We start from the raw sequence: 22,084 nt of genomic DNA on the forward strand, positions 1-22,084 counted from the left end.
TGACTGAATTATTGATCGGTGTGGACTGATTCCACAAACACGCAGGTCAGACTGTCCATCACACCTTCTCTGCCTTGATTTCCTCTCCGCTCAAATCAGATTTCATGAGCTATGATGCTAATGTATAATCACACTGGCTGCCATTAAATGGTGACTTGTGATTTACAAGACCGGGCATTTCAGTTCAGTATGTGTGTAGTTGTAATGTAACAAGCTCACTTCACTTATTAAAAGCCTGAGTCTGCAAACATTGCCAGGCTATTGAGTCTGCAGACCATATTTAATCTCTAATCACTCAGCAATTTAGTGGAAATGGCCAAATCATTTTAACACTTCAAAGGTTGCACTAAGTATGTTTTCCGCTTGAAAAATATATGTTTAAGATGAGATAAAGCTAATTTGTCCACAAAAAACATTCTTAATCTACTGAAACTGCAAGTTTAAAGGTGCAGTTTATAATTTATGCATCATTAGCGACAACAAACGGAAATATAAAAAATTGTTAATTTACAAACAAGTTTCCCATGTCTATCAGACACAGCTATGCAGGACCAAATGGTTATGAAAAAAAAAAAAAAAAAAAAAGGAAGAAAACAATATACTGTATATCATTGCTTTTGCATTCACTGGCAAAACTTTTGCATTCTCTTGCACATGTTTGTATTCACTTTTAATACTTTTGTAAACAAAATCAAAAGTGGTGATGGAAATTAACATAAGATGGGAAGATAAAAAGACATATAGTTCAATGTTTTTTTTTTTGTGTGTTCTCTTGCAAAACATTTGCGAGCAAATGCAAAACTGGTGATAGAAATAATTTTGAACTCTTGTGCAAAATATATACTTGGTGTTTGCTTCTAAAACATTTGTAAGCAAATGCAAAATGATCAAAATAATATGTGATGGAAGGGGGGAAAATGACAATTTAAACATTTCAGTGCTTTTGCATTCACTGGCAAAACATTTGTGGGCAAATGGTAAACTGGTGATGGAAATAAAATAAGATGTGTGGATTCAATGACAATGTATTTCAATGCTTTTGCATTCCCTTGCAAAACTTGTGCAAGGAAATGCAAAACTGATGATCACCATGTCCCCAAACATCATTGGTTGAGTCAATAGCTGGGCTTTCCTGTAGCTCAAATAGTAGAGCATGGCGCTAGCAACGGGGTTCGATTCCCAGGGAAAGCAAGAGCTGATAAAAAAAAATGTAAAAACTGTAACTTGAATGCAATGTAAGTCGCTTTGGATAAAAGCGTCTGCTAAATGCATAAATGTAAATGTAAAATGTAAATGTTTTCATCCAAACATGAAGTGAATCTTTTAAAAGTTCGCAAAACAGAAAAAAAAATTAACAAATAAAAATGAGGTGTGTTTCCATAAAGTTGTTCAAGCGGATGACGGTGGTATTTGTAACCTAGTAACCAACAGTAAACAAAAAAAAAACAAACAAAAAAAAAAAAACAGAAAGACACCATTGGTAAAAAAACCCAAATTATTACGTGGGTTTAATGTTCGCAAAACACAGAATTTATTTGGCAAATGCATTTCCATCTCCCACTATCCATAGTTCCATCTCTTTTTCTCACAAATCAAAAACCACCTCAAGCGAGAGTAAAACTTTTTTATTTTTTTCAAAATTAGCCGTTTCCACCACTGACTACAAATTACATCATTGAAATTGTAGTTAACATAATCTGTTAGATTGCACATATTAGGTAATGTGTTCTGCGTACTTTTGGATTACTTTTAGATAATTGTTTGATCTAACTCTTTGAGCTAAGAAAATATATTCCATTCTTTGTTATCAACATCAAAAAGTGCATTAAACATTACATTACATCAAGATTGCCCATATTGGGGTTCATAAGGTAATGAAAAGCTAATAATTGATTAATGCAAAATGCCAAATTAAGCTAATTGTGTGGCCTTTCCATTTTCTGTGTAATTACAGTCACCTGATTAGTGGCTGCTGTGTGCAGTTCCATAAAACTGGAAAACGTTGCAAATTTATATAAGGGGCTTAAAAGAGAAAAAAAGAAGAGTCAATACATATGAATAATTTACTGCAATTGTGTAAATAATATGTAATCGTGTAATCTATAAAAAAGTAACTGTAACTTGATTATGAGTGCTTTAAAATATAATCTAATTGCAAATACTTAATTTTTGAAATCTGATTACATAACCCAGATATAATCAGTTACTTCCCAGCACTGCTAATTTCTGATGCAATACTTCAAAATGCGCATAAAAACAACAGGGTGATGGAAACATAGCTAGACGCAGATATTACACAATTACAAGATATCTACATTTGCAAACTGAGTTTGGTGTAATTATTGCGGTTGCAAACTTTACTTTGAATCAATCTAAAATGCTTTCATTCCAATCCAAAACTGAACAATGAAGCTCACCGTTGTTCTAGAAGTGGAGGAGAGTGAACTTTATCTTTTGTCTGACATGGACAGAGTCATTCCCCTGGGCCACAGCGGGAAAATATGTGTCATCCTGTGTCCTGTTTTCAACAGCTCTGATTACGCATTTAACATTTAGAACGATGGCACGCACTTGATATTTTGGCCAAACCCACCCTGGCACTTCCAGCAGGGCCCTGACAGGCCCCGGGGACAATGCGTCTCATTACCCTCACTTGCCCCAGCAGGAGGCCTTCTTCCCCCTCACAGATGGTTCAGGAACCTGGACGACGTCCACAAGCACCGGAACGACCGAGTCAGTGTCAGTTTCCGGAACTCTGGCCATCCGTCTTTTGACGTCTGCGGTCATGACAACAAATCACGCTCTCCCGCTGACACATGCATAGCGACACATGGATGCATGGCGCTCAAACACAACCGATGACAGACACCCTATAGACCGCAGTTGATTTTTTTTTTTTTGGGGACGGATGTCATGTGCGACCCCGCTTGCATGTTTAATCACATTATGTAAATATCGTGTTTGTCGTGCCATAGTGCACATGTTCACTGGTATTAGGTTATTTTTACGCTCCATCTGTCCTCTAGAGTCGTCGTATCACCACAGCTGGACTTAAAACCAGACATTCATGGGGGAAAAAGGTCTTTTTTTTTTCCATTAAAACCAGGCAATTTGAATCAGAGGCTGTATTGTGATTTTAAGAGGGACATTATCGGAACACTGATGTTTAAGGCACCCGCACTGGAGCCGTGAGCGAGCTCTGGCTTTCTTAAGCGTCTGCAAGGTCTGACCTCATTCTGACCCTGTGGTCTGACTGCATTTTATAACTGTCAGCGAGTCAGTGCCATTGCTGGATCTGCATAAGGCTCTGTCGAAATTGCATGCTTCTAAACATAAGCCTGCCTGTCATCATTAAAAAAAAAAAAGAAATACAGGTTTTGGTGCTGCATGCTTCATCCTAGGGATTCTAAGCTAAATATTAAACTTTAGCATACAAATAGTCTCACGTTTGTGGATAGAAAATCAAATTATGTGGCTTATATAGAGAACAGGTGTGCTTTAGACTTATGATTTGCCTAGAGGATGATGAAACGGGAGAAAAAATAGCATTTGTCAGAATCTATGCATACAAACCTATGCAAACATAGATAATGCATACATACATATTTAAATTGTAATTTTTATTAAAAATTTTAAATACATTTTTAATTGTTTACATTTTCTTACATTTCACACACACACACACACACACACACACACATATATATATATATATATACAGTATATGCAGAAAATTTTTAATTATGTAATTGTATAATTCGCAATTATAGAAAAATTAATTATTTAATTAACACTTTATTACTTAATATACAATAAAATAGCATATTAGAATGATTTCTGAAGGATCACGTGACACTGAAGACTGGAGTAGTGATGCTGAAAATTCAGTTTTGCATCACAGGAATATATTCCACTTTAAAATATATTACAATAGAAAACGGTTATTTTAAATTGTAACAATATCTCACAATATCACTTACTGTATTATTTACAAATTTTAGAATCTTACAGACCCAGTATATATAATTATAATAAATTATAATAATCTATATAAAAATTAAATAAATTATAATAATAATGATTAATTACAATAAATTATTTCTTAGAAAATTATAATGATCATATAATATTTTTTATTATTATTAAAACTATAATTTAACATACAGTCCTGTGAACTGTACACAAATGGATTGGAGGTTAGTAATATGATTTCAATAATTTGGACATAAAGCAAACAACAACATATGTGTCTTAAGTGTCAATTTTTCGAAATTGAGATTTATACATCATATGAAAGCTGAATAAATAAGCCATAATAAGGCCGAGATACAACTATTTGAAAATCTGTAATCTAAGGGTGCTAAAAAATCTAAATATTGAGAAAATCGCCTTTAAAGTTGTCCAAATGAAGTTCTTAGCAATGCGTATTACTAATCAAAAATGAAGTTTTGATATATTTACGGTAAGAAATTTACAAAATATCTTCATGGAATATGATCTTTACTTAATATCCTAATGATTTTTGGCATAAAAGAAAAATGGATAATTTTGACCCATACAATGTATTTTTGGCTATTGCTACAAATATACCCCAGCGACTTAAGACTGGTTTTGTGGTCCAGGGTCACATATATTCTGACTCTAGACACTAGTTTGTAATGTCTACAGCTGCAGTAGAAAATGGAGATGACAAGAGATTTAATGAGGAGAAAAGAGTTGGAAAGAAGGAGAGAGAAAAGAAGAATAGGATGGCGAGAGAGGGAGAAAGTGATGCGTGATGGGTGATGGGTCGCCAGGAGAAATGGCCAAATGCTTAACCCACAAATGTGAAGCCTGAATCTGTTCAGAGTGTTTTTGGCTGGTCTGTGATGGAAGCAGAAGGAAGGTTTTGAAGCAGGCAGCCAAAGAGGAGCTTTCTGAATGGGGGGAGCAGATGCAGTTACAGCAGTAGAAGTGATATTGAGAGGGAAAGTTAGCAGTACCCACTACGCAGTGCTGCAACACAAAGTCTTCTATCTCTCAAAAACGCAAGAGAGAGAGAGAGACTACAAACAGAACCAGCAAAAAGAGAATGAGAGATGGACAGAGAAAGAGAAAGAGGCACAGATGGTTGCTGAAATGTGTGAGTGCTCTAGTTTAGGATGTCATCATTATTACGTGTCAACGATAAATGCCAGAATTGAAATTATGGCACCTGCTCATTTCTCCAACACAACTGCCCAGCAAACATAAAACATTTCAACAGCTTTGCATCTTGGTTGCAGTCATAGTACAGTAACGTTGCAGAACATTTTTAAAACATTCTATTTTAAAAACATTCTACAGCTAAATTTAAACATAACTAGAATAAAATAAAATAAAAACTGAGGAAACATTTTGAAAATAGCTACCTGGTCAGATTTTATTTAAGTGCTTTTAAAATGTTAGTATAACACGTTCTTAAAAACTGACTAAACGGCAATGTTTGTGAGACATTATATTTACAGTAGGTCGTAGTCTGCGCGTTTCACTGTTACGAAGTGAAAATAACATAATACAACGTTCTCACATTAGAACATTATTTGTCTCTGTCAGTGTTGTTGTTGCTGTTAACTAAAACTAAAGCTAAAATTAAAAGCTACTATCACTTTCCTTAACTGAAATAGATGAAATAAAACTAAATATATAACTAAAAAAAAACATTTAACTGAAATAAAAGTTTAAGTATATTCAAATTACTAAAGCTAAAACTGAAATAGAAATAAATTAAAGCTATTTTTAATTGAATGTTTTAAATTGAAATATTAATAAAATGATAAAAGCATATAAGTGTATAAGAAAATATAAAAATAAAAGCTAATTCAAAATATTAATAAATGCTATAATAGTATATAAATAATACTAACAACACATAAATAATAATCAAAAATGTTGTATTAATTGTATACGTAATAATAAAATAATATGTTAAAAACTTAAAGCACATATGTAATACAACTGAAATGAAACAAGTTAAAGTTGAAAATTAAAAATAAAAATATGAAAGTACATAAGACCTAAAATGTACATAAGACATAATTAATAAATGCTATAATAGTGTAATACTAAAATTACAGTCTTAAAATTACATACTAAAAAAAGCCTGTCAAAAAAATAACTATACCTAATAATAAAATATATGTAAAAAAAAAAAAAAAAAAAAACACATCTGAAATATTAAGGATGAAGAATAATATTAATCTTTATTACAGTAACAATACATTTACATGTAACATTATTACAAAACATTATGACAACCTTTTAACAACTTAAAATAAATGTTTATACAACATTGTTGTGCTTGCTGGGTGTTTCTCAGTTTACCTCAAAGGACCTTTCGCAGGATCACTTTGATGAGCACGTCATGTTTATCTTCGCTGGCTGATCTCCACTCATGTGGCTGAAATGTGACAGATACATAGATCCAGCTGGCAGAGTTTGTGGATTTGAAAACAGAGCAATCATCAACTACAAATCAAAAGCAGCACAAAAACACAATGCTGACCATTTTTAACCCAAATACATGCTGTTTTTGTACTTCTGCTGTTCAAATGTTAACTGCTAAGATGTTCTGAGTGGGTTTTATATATATATATATATATATATATATCACACCTTTCTCAATAAGCTGCATGATTTGAGGTGAGTATGTTTTGAAGGAAAGCTGTTATTGGTCAGTGGAAACCCTCCATCTTTGCTGTGGTCAGTGACGTGTGAGATCAACGGTTGTAGTTTGACAGATGTTAGTGGTGCGTTCCCATCTCGTCTGTCTGTTTAGAGAGAAGAGCAGATTCCCTGCGGCCCCGTGCAAATTGAAACCTCATCAGATGGCCATGGCCGTACCCTGCTGCTCTGCTTTTTTTCCATCGCATTTGCCTCTAAGTAGAAAATCATTGATCTGCGACGTTTAATCTGATTTTCTTTTCTTTTTCGGCTTTGATACGTGTTCACACTGAGATGGAGATGGGCTTGTTTTGCACTCATATTTTTGGACTGTTCCCTGTGTGAGAGGAACACACACTTTGCACTTTTGTAAGAGTGCTAATAAATTGTGCCAAGCAAATGATAAATGTAACACATAAGTGCTGTACAGTTTCTGGATGATTCAGTCTGACTGTTGGAACTGGACACTGTAAAAAAAAAAACAGCTGGGAAGACTTATGTATATAAAAAGTGAAGAAATTGTAATGTCCCGTCTTTTTATACAGTAAGAGAACATGAGAGATGCCCTCTAGTGGACATGAACGGTACACTGCATATTAAAAGGCATCCAAGCTAGATTTAAAAAAATATATATATATATATATTTATTATTATTTAAATTAATATACATATACTTAGTTTAGTAATATTTATTAAATTATAAAATATCTTACTAAATATGTTATTAAAATGAACATTAATACAAAAGTACAAAGATGAAATCAAAATATTATTTATTAATGTGTTACAAATTACATATATGTATAAACATACATACATACACTTATATTTATATATATATATATATATATATATAATTTTACTAAATATTGTTAAACTAGTTTACTAAATATATATTATATAAAGACTAAATCAAAATTTTACGTATTAATGTGTTATAAATACACATATGTGTTATGTATATATATATATATATATATATATATATATAATTTGTTATTAAATGTGTTAATTTTTTTATATTAAATTATATATGTAAATGTGTGTATATGTTATATATACCGAAACATACTGAAAAATTTTGTATATATGTTGGTAGATTTTGAAATTTAGTAATATAAATAGGTTAGCCTATGTGAAATTTAATAAAGGCAATACAATATACGTATATTATTTTAGTTGTAATAATAATAATAATTATTATTATTATTATCATAGTACAATATCTGTTTATTTACTCCAGTTTGGTGTTGGGTTTCTGATCTAGGATTCCGTGACGTTGCTCTCCGTGGGTTCTCCGCTGAGGTGGGATTCAGAGCGGAGCGCAGCGCGCATGCGCAGAGGGGAGAGGTATGGTTGAAAACTCGCAGTCCATCGCGCTGAGCAGAAGAGGAGCAGCACAACTAAATGTGACTTATCTGAGCATCATCATCACATCTGCGCCTCCGGGAGACAAAGAAGAGACGAACTCTGAAGAAGCAAACAACGCGATCAGAGCCTCCCGGAGTGATATGATATTATTATTATTATATCTCTCGACGTGACGACTGTTTGTCTGCCTCTAATGTTTCCAACCCACTGAGACCAGGGGGATTTATTCCTTCTTTTGTTCTTTGCTTTTTTTATTGACTATTAATAAAAGCAGCCAAAACGAATAAATACGGGTCATTATGGTTTTGTTAACACTGCATAATAGAAGAGGGTTGAATTGCTTGTGCGCGCAGTTCTTGCTGTGGATTTTATGTGCTGTGGACGGTGAGGAGCAGCAATTCAGTGTGGAGGTAAGAGATCCACAGAAGAGATGATGTTGATGTCCTTCACATCTCTACATGCATAACAAACCCTGCTGGATTGAGCCATTTTGCATGCAAACTACTAATGCAGTTCACCGATTCGAGCTTTGCACGTCTTTATAACACGCCAAATTAAAGTTTATCAAATGACAACAATGCAGATGAATGGCTTGCATTGTTATTTCTGAGACTTGTTGGTGAATGTTTACTGTTAAGACCGAGGGTTTATGATTTATACAGAAACTTATTAATAAAATCAATGTTAAATATGCTAATGTGTCACATAAATTAGTGTTCAAGTTACAGTGCTGCTGCTTAGTAAATAAAAAGCAGCATGCAGCTTGTGTTGTGAAGCAAATAGACTTTTGTTTGTATTATCACTTTTGTAATGCATTTATGATTCAGTCTATAGCTAATTTGCTCAAAAACACGGTCAAGGGCTTGTGTAGTTGCACCTCTGACTTTCTATGTGCGCAATAAGTGTTCCTTCAGAGGAAAGAGGAGTTTAGTCCATACACTTCCATTATTCCGCTCCAAAAGCTTGTATGTTCTCTTTTCCTGCTGTTTTGGACACACACACACACACACTGAGGTTTGTTCTATTGGCACAATCTGATTCACCAAAGGGTGGAATAAATCAACTCGACATGACTTGATATCCGGCCAGTAACCAAAGAAGTCAACCTGTCATTACAGCCTAAATATTGTAACGGTAAACATGCTGTTACAGTTCAGCTTTTCATTTTTATTAGAAATGCAGCGGCATTTCATGCAAAGCAGCAAAGAAAGCTTTTGCCTTTGAAACGTGCCAACATTATAAAAGTCCGCTGTGAATTTACTGTCGGTCAGAAGTTATGCTCAAATGAGACAGCTGTTTGTGTTGTTTGGAATAGTGAAGTGTGTTCAGGACAAAGTTTTTCTCCTCAAGTGCTGGACGGTGTTGCAGAGGCAGACCGCCTGTTTATGAGCTTGACAGTTGTGTCAGATGCCCTTTATGTCTTAAGGAGCCTAAAATCTGTGGTAAAGCAAACAATAGCTTGAGACGCCCTAAATTTTCATCCTGACAACCGTTATTCTTTCTGTCTCTCGGAAGATTGCTATTTTAGACCCTTTGAGATTAGAGGCTTTCTCAGGACAGCAGCAATTCAATAACATTTTACAGTACCATGTACTTTAAAGTCCTCAGTCACCATGTATTTAAGCATCACATTGTATAAATTAGCGAGAAGCAAAGCGGAATACAGAGTATAAATCAGATCAGCTTGAAACAAACGTCTTCACTGGACTGATTTGGATTTCTTTTTAGAAGAAAACACCAGTGGCATAAATGGTTCCAAGCAGAAGCTTGAAAATTCATGGAAACATTCCATCGCACAGGTTCTTTAGAGTGGAAACAGGTTCTTCAGATTATTTCAATGTTCTTTATACGACACCCTTAAAAATAAAGTTTCCAAAAGTGGGTTTTTGCATGATGCCATAGAAGAACCATTTTGGGGTCCCCAAAGAACCTTTTAGTGAACTTTTTTTTTTTTTTTTTTCTTTTCAGTGAAGATTTAATAATCTAAAGAACCTTCTTTTCCACTGTAAAGATCATTTTGTGATTTGGAAAGGTTCCATGAATTGATGCCAATAAAGAACGTTTATTTTCAAGATTGTACACTCTTAAAAATAAGGGTTCCAAAAAAACGGACTTTCATGGCAGTTCTTCAAAGAAACAGTTCTTTTTTGAGTATTTTTAAACAATCTGAAGAACCTTTTTTCACCATAGAGAACCAGTGTGCAATGGAAAATTTCCATGGATGCTATAGGTTCTTCATGACACCACAGATGCCGATAAAGAGTCTTTATTTTTAAGAGTGAAAGAAAACAGTTCGTTGGGTAACCCAAAATGGTTCTTCTATGGCACTGTTACAAAAACACTCTTTTGGAACCTTTAATTTCAAGAGTGAAAAGGATAGTTTATTCAAAAATGAAAATTCGGTCATCATTTACTCACTAAAACCAATAGACTGTACACAAAATTTGTCCATACAATGAAAGCCAGTGGGTTCCAATGTTTTTTGGACCTCAATGTTCTTCAAAACATCTTGTTTTGTGTTCCTCAAAGTCATACACAGTCTTAAAAAATAAAGGCTCTTAATTGGCATTGACGAAGAACTTTTAACATCCATGGAATCTTTCCATTCCACAAAAGATTCTTTAGATTAATAAAATGTTCTTCACACTGGTTCTTCTATGGCATTGCTGCAAAAACCACCTTTAAAACCCCTAATTTTTAAGAATCCAAGTTTGATATGACATGAGGGCAAGTAAATGAAGACAGAACTTTGATTTTAGGTGAACTGTCCCTTTAAGAAAGCCTTGTGTGAATCGAACATTCAATCTGCAAGGGTAAAAAAGCATCAAGGAGACAGACAGAATGCATTTTCCACTTGTCTGAGGTTATAAAAGGACATTGATGTAAAACATTTAAGTTTATTGGTGCGGTTTGGCTTACATGCTCTGCTGGTGTGGCAGTGGCAGAGGGTTATATTGGTAGCTTCCTGAGCACACAAATACATTGGCTTTGGAGGGATAAAACAAGTCTCTGTCTTTCTACATGATGGATCAGTAGTTTAACCTAAATCCGTCCAGGTTTTGACATTATGATCATTTCTGTGGGACTGAGGTCAGGAGCTGATTGGTCACTGGGCCACAGCATCACCTCAATTTCCTACCTTCCTTGCAGTTCCACATGATTAACACTGTTTTACCAGACACATTAAACAAGTTTTATTGTGTTATGGTTCAATATCTATTCAAACGTACAATGTACACACTCTCGGTACAGTAGACAAAGTCTTTCTCTCTCGCTCACTTTCTGTCTCCATGTGTATGTGTGTGTTTTGGAGAGAGACATTATTAATAGTGTGTGACAGACAGACAAAAGAGGGATTTAACTAGTGTGCGGCGAAGGCAGTGAGGTGTGTTATAAAAGAAACCATTGACAAACTATTTGGTCTTTCAGAAAGCCAAATTATTAAGAGCTGACAATGGACATGTAATCTTTTCTTGGCAGTTCTCGCGCTCTCCATACGTATTGCTCTCTGGAGGTCTTTACGAGGCTTTCAGTTGAAGAATGGCCTCCCAGAACCAGCCGAGGAATTATCTCCCGGGGACACAACTGATTTATTTTTTAATTAAAAAGTACGATTTATTAAATGGAAAAAGTTGTATTAATATAAATCGTTTGGATTATGGAGGCGTTATTTCATTCATTGTATAGATTTAAGTCGTCACGTCTTGCGAAAACGCACGCAGCAAGCTGTAAAATAGCGCCAGAGCTGTCAGTCTACAGAAAAACGTCACTGTGGACAGATAAAGCTCTGTCACATCTCTCCAACAATGGCGTATTCTCTCCAAAATGACATGTTTGGATGATGTTTGTCACTTTGTATAAAATGATGTGTGTGCGTGAATAGGAGTCAGATGGAGTTCAGCCTCCATCTTTGTATTGCAGTTTCTATCATTTTGCTAATCTTACATTAAAACAAGAGCGAATGTTATTTTTACCACAATGGCTAAAGTGAATCACCCCCAAAATACACGTGCGTACACTGGATGACATAAGAATCCATGATATTATAATATATATGTAGATACGTTTGCATTTACTCCGAACTAACTCAAAAAAGACCTTCTTTTAGACAAAATAGGCAAGTAAATTAAATTACAGTAAAATATAATATAAAATTACAGCTTCCAAACTGTTATTTACTAAATAATACTCTTTTTATTTATAATTATTAAAAATCTGTATAAAAATACTAAGCTTTCATTACCAATATAACATCACATACAATAATTTGCCATATTTATTTTACTAAAACATTTTATTACGCTGAGAATAATAAAACTATGCTGAGACTTCCATGAACATTTATGAGTGATGATGCAAATGATTTATTGAATCAGAGCTGAATTGATTGATATAGATGGACAGTTTGAACTGATTTGTGTATATGAATTGAACAAATGCTAATGCTAATTTGAAAATTCAAAGACGTACTAAAGCTGTCATATTTGAGAATCATAGGAGAAAGAAGGATCATCATCTTAAATAAATGTCATAAATATCATAAATATTTAATATATTGCCCAGCCCTAATTGAATTCAGCATTTGGAGTGGAAAAATACTATGCAGAGACATCCATGAACACTTTTGAGCGATGATACAATGAATCACTGAATCAGAGTTGAACTGATTCATATAAACGGACAGTTTGAACTGATTCAGACACATTGAACAAACTCTAAATGCTGCTTTGATAAATTAAAGATGATACTAAAAATGTTTTAAAGCTCTCATAATTGAGAGTTGTAAGACAAGGAAGGATCATCATCTCAAATATTTCATAACTGTTCATTATATTGCCCAGCCCTAAATGTACAGCATGGGCCATTTTAACTGATTCACGTGAATGATTTTTAATCAGAAACACTGTTAAAATGCTCACATACCTACGAGTAAGGAAGGATCGTCATCTCAGATATTTAAAAAATATTCAAAATACCACCCAGCCCTAATTGTATGCCAGTGTTTTGGGTTGAACAGGTCATATTAGGCCTATATTTAGCTAATCTGTTCTGAGTATCAGTTGCAAAATCACATTATTCAGAGCCATGCTTTGGGTTTTGTCACACTTGCACATATAATACACATATTCTCTCTCACTCAGCACTCAACGCAACACATAGCTTCAAAGAGAATACACAATGCGCAAACCATCCCATAAGCCCTTCGATTTAACTTTATATGTGGACTAGAGGCAGTGAGGTTGCGTCCTGCTGAGCACAGAGTCCGTCACAGCCCAACTGAATAGGTTCAGTTCTGTCTTTTTCACCGGCCAACAGATTCGATCACAAGAACCCTTTGAATAATGGAGCCATTTGACTAGGTCGGTTTTGTTCCTGAGTACAACATGAAAGTCTCTTTTGAAGGCTCATGAATGAACAGAAGCTCAAATGTTTATTAGATCGTTCCCTTCATCATGTGTTTATGCTTTTGCAGTGTTTCTGAGCACCACTTACTGTCTGGAGGCCTACTGAGGACATGAGTAGATTGTCGACTTTTCCTCAGCTCTTATTTGTTAACGGTTGTTGCATTTGTGCACAACGTCATACTATGCCTTTGCATGCTTGTGCAAGCGTCAATGCATGCATGCATTCTGTTCGTACATTGTGTCATCGTATGCATTTCCAGGCAAGATTGTAGTGCTCTGTGCTTCATGTAGCATGTTGCGTTCACACATGGTCTCTCTGATGTCAGTTTGGCTCTGTACGGCGAGCAGATTTTCGCCGTGGAGGGGACGACACATCCGTCTGTTTATCTGTCCTGCGAGAAGTGAGCGCACCAGCGCAACCCAAACGCGTGGTTCTGTCTGTATGCAATGTCTATTTCTAGCTTTCTTACTCCCCGGACGTTATTTTCTTTCTTTTTTGTCTCGCTCGCACGTCTCTTGCTGTTTTCCTTGGCGTAATGTTAGTGTGCCGAAAGAGACTGTTGCTCTTCAATCTTTAATGGCACGGGTGATTGCTGGTGTTGAACAGACGCACATGACACTATCAGCTCTCTTGAGATCTTTGGGGTTTTCTGTTGACACCGTAGAGACCTGGAAAAAATGTCCTTGCAGCTCAATCCAGTGATGACTTGATGCCAAGCTCACTTCTACATGGCACAGACTCTGACTATACTGTATAAAAATGCAATTTCGACATAACCTTTTTAAAAATGACTTTTGTTGGTGTACACACTCTTAAAAATAAAGGTGCTTCACAATGCCATAGAAGAACCTTTTTGTCTAAATGGTTCCATAAAGAAACTTTAACATCCGAAGAACCTTTCTGTTTCACAAAAGGTTCTTTGTGGAGAAAGAAGGTTCTTCAGATTATAAAAAGGTAAGTAATAAAGAACCTTTGACTGAATGGTTCTTTGTGGAACCAAAAATGGTTCTTCTATGGTATCACTGTGAAGAACCTTTTAAGCATCTTTATTTTTAAGAGTGTAACCTAAGGCAGTCAGATTGATTCAGTCATATTACATTTTTTTGACCTGAAACAAATGAAAATCATTTGAAATCAATAAATCAATAATCAATGAACTCCAAAAAGGCCAACCAACATCACACAATATGAATATGTTTCAGTCAAAGGTTCTTTAAAGAACCATCTATTTCTTACCTTTTTATAAATCAATAAATATTCTTTAATATTATAATCTAACTAATATTCAATGTATTCGATTATATGAATATTATTAATATTATATTAAGATTATATTATTTAAATCAATGTGATAAAAGTTAGGTCAAAATCTAAAAAGTAATCTAAAAGTAATCAAAAAGTAATCTGATTATATTACCAAAAAGGTTTTATACTTCAAACAAACTTTTTAACCTCTACTGTGTTTTTATAGTAACATGGAAATAATGTAATAATCCAAGAACATTTTTTTATTTTTATTTATGTATTTGTTTTTTTCCCCTTCCATTTGAAATGTGATGAATGAAATAGAAGCAAAAACCATAAAGTTAATATCTAATTTATGTTTCATTATTCATTTAAGAAGTCATAACATAAGACAGTGGATTAAAGATGCAAAATGATGCCACTCACTAAATTAAACATGCAACATAATAAACAACACTTTAGGATATCATAAGATGTGCTTCACATACTATAAAATACTAGGCTGTGTACAAGTACATACTGAGCAATATGCATTATGCTAGTACTTCATTCTGAACATGTATTGTAGCAACAGACACAAAGCTCTCTCTGAAGGGAATGAACTGCGAATGAATGAAAATGTTTTGTTTGGAACTGGGTTGAGAGGTTAAAAGCGTGCTAGATCCGTTAGAGAACTGTGACATTCTCTGACATTTGGCCAAAACAGTCGGCAGCGGTTGATGGAGGGCATGAGACGGAGGGGGTAGCCATGGAGATCCCATGTGCGATATGACGCTTTGGTATGTGTCCGGATGAATAATTTAGTGCATGTGAAAACCGATACCAGAGAGCGATAGCCTTTACCAACACACACTTACACTCACTTAAGCACAAGTGATGCAAGAGATCCCATGTGTCTGGTGTCACAGCTCAGCTAAAACAGACAGCAGTTAAGCACCATTGTGTGAAAAGGTCAGTTTTTAATATAAGCTACACTATGTGCTTAGAAACACACACACATACTGTATATTATATACAGATATATAGAGGCAGCAAAACAGTTATGGCAACTCAAATTGCATGCTGGGATGAAGGTTAAATCACACATTAAAATGCATTAGCAATGCAAAGCTTTCCAAAAGCCCATATAATGATCAAATCTGTAAAAGTTATAAATTCTAGCCTCACTTGGATTTGCCAAATTAGTGACTGTTTCACACAGGTTTCCATGAACACACCCCTTGTCTGTCATTGGTCAGACAAATATATAGCCCCGCCCCAAACTCACACCAGTGGTTGAGCAAGTGTTGCTGTTGCTAGGCAGGTCTGGATTCTCAAACAAACAATGTTTTGAAAGTACCACAGATCCAAATGTTTATAGTTAAATTTTTTTAACACACAAAAAAAACTAACATTCTAAAGATGAACAAAGGATTTTACAGGATGGAATTTGAAGTATTTTTGACTAGCCAAGCTCAACAGTCACTTATTTATCTTTGATCTATACTCCATCTGTACGTGTTGCCATGGTCTCATCTTCTCTCTGAGTTTCATTGCTAATGAAGCGTTCGGACGGCCTTTAGGGTTCAGCTTTGATGTTTCTATGAGGCTAATTAGGCCTCGTTTGCCTTATTAGCTAGTGATCCATGAAGCGCATCAGCTCTGAAAGTTCAGTGGCGTGGTTTGGCAAATAGAGTACAGCGTCAGGTCCACCCTGGCCTAAATCATATTGTGTGATGTTGGTTGACCTTTTTGGAGTTCAGCAATGGCTATACTTACTTACTGCCCATAGCGCCGAAGGCGCAAAGGGCAGCAACGAAATCCTTCCACTTCTGCCGGTCGCGGGCCAGATTGCCTATCGTTCCCCAGGTGTGGTGGTGGCTTTTCAGTTCTTGTTCCACCGTTCGTCTCCAGGTGGTCTTTGGCCGTCCTCTCTTCCTCTTTCCATCTGGTGTCCAGTGTAGGGCTGTTTTGATGATGGAGCCGTCTTCTCTCTGCAGCACATGTCCAATCCATCGCCAGCGTCTTTTCATGATTGTTGTGGCCATGTCTTCTTGTTTGCAGCGATACAGTAAGTCTTCATTAGAGATTTTGTTTGGCCAGAATACCTTGAGTATTCTCCTGAGGTTCTTGGTATGGAATGTGGACAGCAATGTTCCAGTGTTATTTTCATAGTTTTATAACTAAAAATAAAACTATTAAAAATGAAAAGTTTTTGCAAAATATAAAAATGACAAATTAAAATATTATATTTTCTTAGAATATTAGACAAAAAAATGTTAACTTAAAAAAAAAATTAATAAATAAATTGATTTGGCAGCTTACTGAAGTAAAATAAAAAGTCCTAAAATGACTAAAACTTAAATAAAAATAAATAGGAAATATTATTAATAATAATAATAATAATGGCACAGAAGGACAAAAAAAAAAAAAAAGACTAAAACTAAAATAAAAACTGAAAATATAAAAATTAAATCCTAATTTAAAATACTGATAAATGTTATAATATAAATAATACTAAAATAACACTATTATGTTCAAAAAGAGGATACTAGCATATATGTTATGTACTATTAAAAAAAAAAACTTTTGAAAAATTGTTGTGCACTCTGACAAAATAAAACATTTGTAAGCAATGTATAATCACATAGCCTATATAATATTTCATTATATTACAGTAGACATTTTCCTAGTGACCAATATTTTTGAGGCTAAGTGTGCAATACTACAAAATAGGAATTTCAGGCATCGTTTTCCTGAATGTTATTCATATCGCATTTATGGCTCATGTGATTGGCTCATGAAAAATGTACCTATGAGCAAAGAAGACAGCTCACTTCTTCCATAGCAGCTCACATACTTCCAGAAAGTCCTTCAGTCGATGTGTGACTGTCAGTGAGATTAATGGAAATCATAACGGATATCTTTCTCGTTGACTAGTTTGTTATTTGGAACACATCCATAATCATACATGAATGACTGATGGGTTTCAAAAATCAAGATGCAATAAAACTGCAATCCGTAAGTTTTGCCTCTTTCTCGCCATCTCTGTTTGAAAACCTGGAATTGCAGCTCGGTGCGGAATTATCTTCCGTGTGTGGGGTTGTGCTCTGGCACGGCTCAAGCACGGATGAATCTAATGTTTTGAGGAGTATGTGTGTCAGTCTGTCAGTCACCGTACCAGTGTGGATACTGTACTCAGGAATCACAGATTCTAGCCTACGTCTTGGAATATATGACCCAAATAAGAATTTTCACATATATTGCCATCTGAACAACTAAGTAAGAAGTCTGCCGCGTTTGTTCTGACCAACTGAGGAAAAACGCATTACAATAAATTGCGCTACCAATGGTGATTAAATCTAATGATCTGTTAGCTCATATCACATCTAACAGTGCAAATTATTATTATTGTTATACTTTATTCTCAAATTATTAATGTTAACAACATCAGCATTGCGTGACAATGAGTATAGTGTGTATTAGTGTGTAGATTTCAATTTCTGTACAGTCTAATCTCTAATTGTCATACCATTCGAATTTCATATTAAGAAATTCTTTTAACCCAAAAAGCAAACTATGCTCCCTTCGAACTGGTTGTCTTTAAAATACAAATCTTGTGTAATCCCAGGCTATCTGTAACCAGAAGCACATTTAAAACTGAAATATAATTTCATTTCATTCACATGTGTTTCATAAACACATAATCCTTTCTGGATTACAATCCGCCATCAAAATGATACATTTAATTATTCTAGCTGCTGTGAAAAAAGGCTATAAACGATCGACCACCTGCAGGATCCTCACGTGCGATAGTCTAGTAGCCGGGACAACTTGTTTATATTTACAGACGTGACATAATGACGCAGTGCCATGCTCGAATTTCCCTACCCTTACCACTCAAATTAGAAAACATTATTATAAGCTAACCGTTGTGAATCGGGGTAAAGTAAGGTGATAGTTTTGAACACTGGCTGGTTATGTACTTGCTCAAATATTGATTTCGGATCATTTTTAACCCAAAAAAAGTTATGGACTGCAGCTTTAACAAAGAAACAACAGTTAGCTAACATTTTTCAGCAAAAAATAATAAACAGGTTGAGACGCTAAATTGTTAAATATCTGGGGTTATAACTTAAAGCTTGTAACCCAAAGTGTCTTTCAGAAAGACACTTGAAAGTACAGTAAAGTGCTTTTGACAACAGCATCTGCCAAGTAAATAAATGTCAGTCTCACCAAAATACACCTGTAGGCCCAAAGCTCTTTGTTCATTTGGCATGCAGTCCACATCCAAGGAGCCAGCGTATCTTGTATCCTGGTTGTGGTTTTTAATGGCCTCAATCTTCTTGAAGCTGCACCAAACATGCCAAGTGTTCCCAAATCCAAAAGCACCTCAGAATGCGCTCTCTCCCTCTAGAGGTCCCCTGGGGTAACTTCAGTCCTCACAAAACCTCTTCTCTGTCTTAAAGGCACACTAACGTTGACTAGATACGGCCAAATGTATAAGTTATACACTGAATAATCCATAGCTCAGTGGAGACCTTTTCTGATAATTTCTCTACTTACATAACACGCATGTATCTGTCTTTACTGTATTGAATGTGTTTCTGCTCTGATATGAAGTGATTGACAGAGAGGTGTTAGAAAACATTGACCTGCTGTGTGGAGCTCAGCTGTCTATCATCAGCAGATAAAAGAGGGTATATCACAGAAAAACTGGAAGAAGAAATGAGTTTAGACACCAGGGAACACGAGGATGAACCTAAAGTACCAAACGCCTTGGATTATCATTCATTTTATCGTCATTTCCACTGTTCCTCGCTAATTATATGTGAACGTTCGGATGCCAGCTAGCATACAATCTCATATTGAGGCATTAGAGTGGTGCAGTTCATTTTAGGACAACTGAAAAGTAGATGGCTCTCAAGAGGATAAAATTACAAAATTTGTAAATAAATAGTGTAAAATAAATTAAATTGCATTAAATTAAACTTTAAAACATGTATTATATTATATTATGCACAATTTCTCTCTAATCTTGTCTCTATAAACAATCTTTAGAAAGCAGAATGCAAAAATAATTGCCAAATCTGTAAAATAAATAAATTCCATTCAATTTAATGGCATTAAATTAAAATTTAAACATGAATATATTATTGTTATTAATAATAATAATAATAATACACAGTTTTAAACTTGTCCGTGGACACCACAAGGGTTGGGAACATATTATCTAAATTAGCTACAGTATTATTTAGCAGCTATTTATATAGCTATTTAGCCATTAAAAGTCCTGTGGTTTGTAATTTCTGCTACACTACTGGAACTAAACAGAATTGCAAAATAAATGATTTCAACAAAGTTTGGATAAACAAATAGTCCCACAACACTGGTTAAGCCAATGAAGTTATGGCTAAACCAGTCAGGCCTTTCAAACAAACAGACTTCAATTCCATTTGGTCCATTAGTGGCACAGTTTTTAAGGTGAATATAAATAAATACATTTATAAATAAATAATACAGCGTGTCTAAAACCTTGCCAGTTCTTAACGCAATTACACACCATACCTCCCACAGATTAAGTTGAGCTTCACTGTGTTTGTTTATACTCATGGTTTTTGCCAGGATTTGAGGTGTTTTGCAACCTTTGGGGTTTGGTTGAGGTTTTGAAACAAAGCTTGAAAATAGTTTGTCATTCTTCTTTCTGGAAAAATGTCCCTCAGCACCCTAAACAAACAGAGGAACGTGAAGTGTTGGGCGTAGATGCTGGGCAGCAATAACTGTGTTGAGTTGTGCAATCGAATAATAGCACCTCTGCACAATGCCGCCTACAAAAACGTGACACATTTGCTGCTCTGGTTTGGTTTCCTCACTCAATTCAGGTCTGTGCATTATGCAACACCTCATCGCATGTGTGTCTGTAAACCCGAACCACCATAGATCCCCTTGGATCCCATTCCAACATCAAATTAGGTTACGGTTTTTATTCATGAAGTCTGACTTTCAGTGCCAAACGCCTGTGCCAGTTAAAAGCATGATTCCTGTGCAGGGGAAAACATCTGAAGATAACAGATCGCTGTTTAGCTAACAGCATGCTGTGAATGAATGCAAATACAGGATATTTTAGCACAGCGTTACACTTTCCTGACCAGACGTGCCATTAGCCGGGCTGAAGGTCGACCAGTAAGAATTCTGTGAGGAAGTTCTGAATTAAATCGCCTAGTTGGCAGGTCTAAATGTGTTATACAGATTTTAGCTGACCCTAGATAAGATATTGCTCTTTCGTATCTCAGTAAATCTGAGTTCTCCATTCAAGTTTGAACATTGTCTGATGATTCTACTAAAATTTATTTGTAGAAAGAAAAAAGAGAAAAAAATTAGACATTGTCGAACAACTATAAAATGAATGTGAGTAGCAGATTTGATCATTTGGACTTGGAAGAATTTGATGAGAAATGTTTGAGTTCATATTGAAATCTCTGACTTTTGACTTTGTGTCTTGGTGAATTGTTTGAGACATTGATGAGCTCTGTTTTGAAACTCTACACACATTTTCTTAGAGTGAAAACGAAAAGGAAAACTATTAAAAAATCGTTTTTGGTAAGTGAAAAATAAAATAAAATAAAATAAAAGATTTTGACGAAAAACTTAAACTTTAAAAAACTTAAGACAAGTTGCTTTGGAAATTAACCTAAAATAAATAATTTGAAGTTGAAATACCAAAATTACTAAAACTAAAACCAAAATAAATATTTCTATAAAGAAATATAAAAAGAACAAAGATGACAAAAACAAACAAACAACAAACAAAATACTAATAGCAAAATACTAAAATGTAAACTAAACCTAAAAGGAAAACTTATACATATTAAAAATCTAATTTATATAAGAAATATAATTATAAATAAAAAATCTAAATATTAGATAAAAAACTTCAACTTAAAAAATCAAAGATATGTTGCTTTGGGAACCTAAAATAAATCGATTTTGAAGTACCACAATTACTAAAACAAAAACTTATATATAGAAATATGACAAAAATAAATACATAACATAAACACACACACACAAAAAAAACATAATATAACAAAAACATAACATACGAAACATAAAAAAAAAAGACATCACAAAATGAATAAAATGTAAACTAAAATGAAAACGTATACAAATACAAAAGTCTAATTTATATAATTATTTAAAAATAAATCTAAATATTAGATGAAAAACTTCAACTTGAAGCTAACCTGAAATAAATAATTTGAGGCTGTATCAAAATAACTAAAATGACTAAAAACTAAAATAAAAATTAATATGTACAAATATGACAAAACCACATAACAAAATCACTAAAACATACATGAAAATGAAAAGTCATTCAAATAAAAAATTAAATTTGTAAATA

The 22,084-nt window shown here is 34.4% G+C and overlaps 2 protein-coding genes across 3 annotated transcripts in view; both read left to right on the forward strand.

Annotated features, from left to right (window-relative positions):
• steap2 (STEAP family member 2, metalloreductase) overlaps positions 1 to 8,034 on the forward strand; it is a 75,979-nt gene extending 67,945 nt beyond the window's left edge. The window contains exon 6 of the mRNA XM_058764752.1: positions 7,949 to 8,034. The gene's annotated coding sequence lies outside the window, so the exon portion shown is untranslated. The remainder of the gene's footprint in view (positions 1 to 7,948) is intronic.
• Positions 8,035 to 8,322: 288 nt separating this feature from the next.
• LOC131532905 (matrix metalloproteinase-16-like) overlaps positions 8,323 to 22,084 on the forward strand; it is a 68,106-nt gene continuing 54,344 nt past the window's right edge. For both annotated transcript variants that reach the window (XM_058764749.1, XM_058764750.1), the window contains exon 1: positions 8,323 to 8,462. In XM_058764749.1, the coding sequence (XP_058620732.1) occupies positions 8,352 to 8,462 (111 nt within the window). In that variant the 5' untranslated portion in view covers positions 8,323 to 8,351. The remainder of the gene's footprint in view (positions 8,463 to 22,084) is intronic.

Source organism: Onychostoma macrolepis, chromosome 24 (genome assembly GCF_012432095.1).
Source record: "Onychostoma macrolepis isolate SWU-2019 chromosome 24, ASM1243209v1, whole genome shotgun sequence".
In the NCBI taxonomy this organism is placed as follows: domain Eukaryota; kingdom Metazoa; phylum Chordata; class Actinopteri; order Cypriniformes; family Cyprinidae; genus Onychostoma; species Onychostoma macrolepis.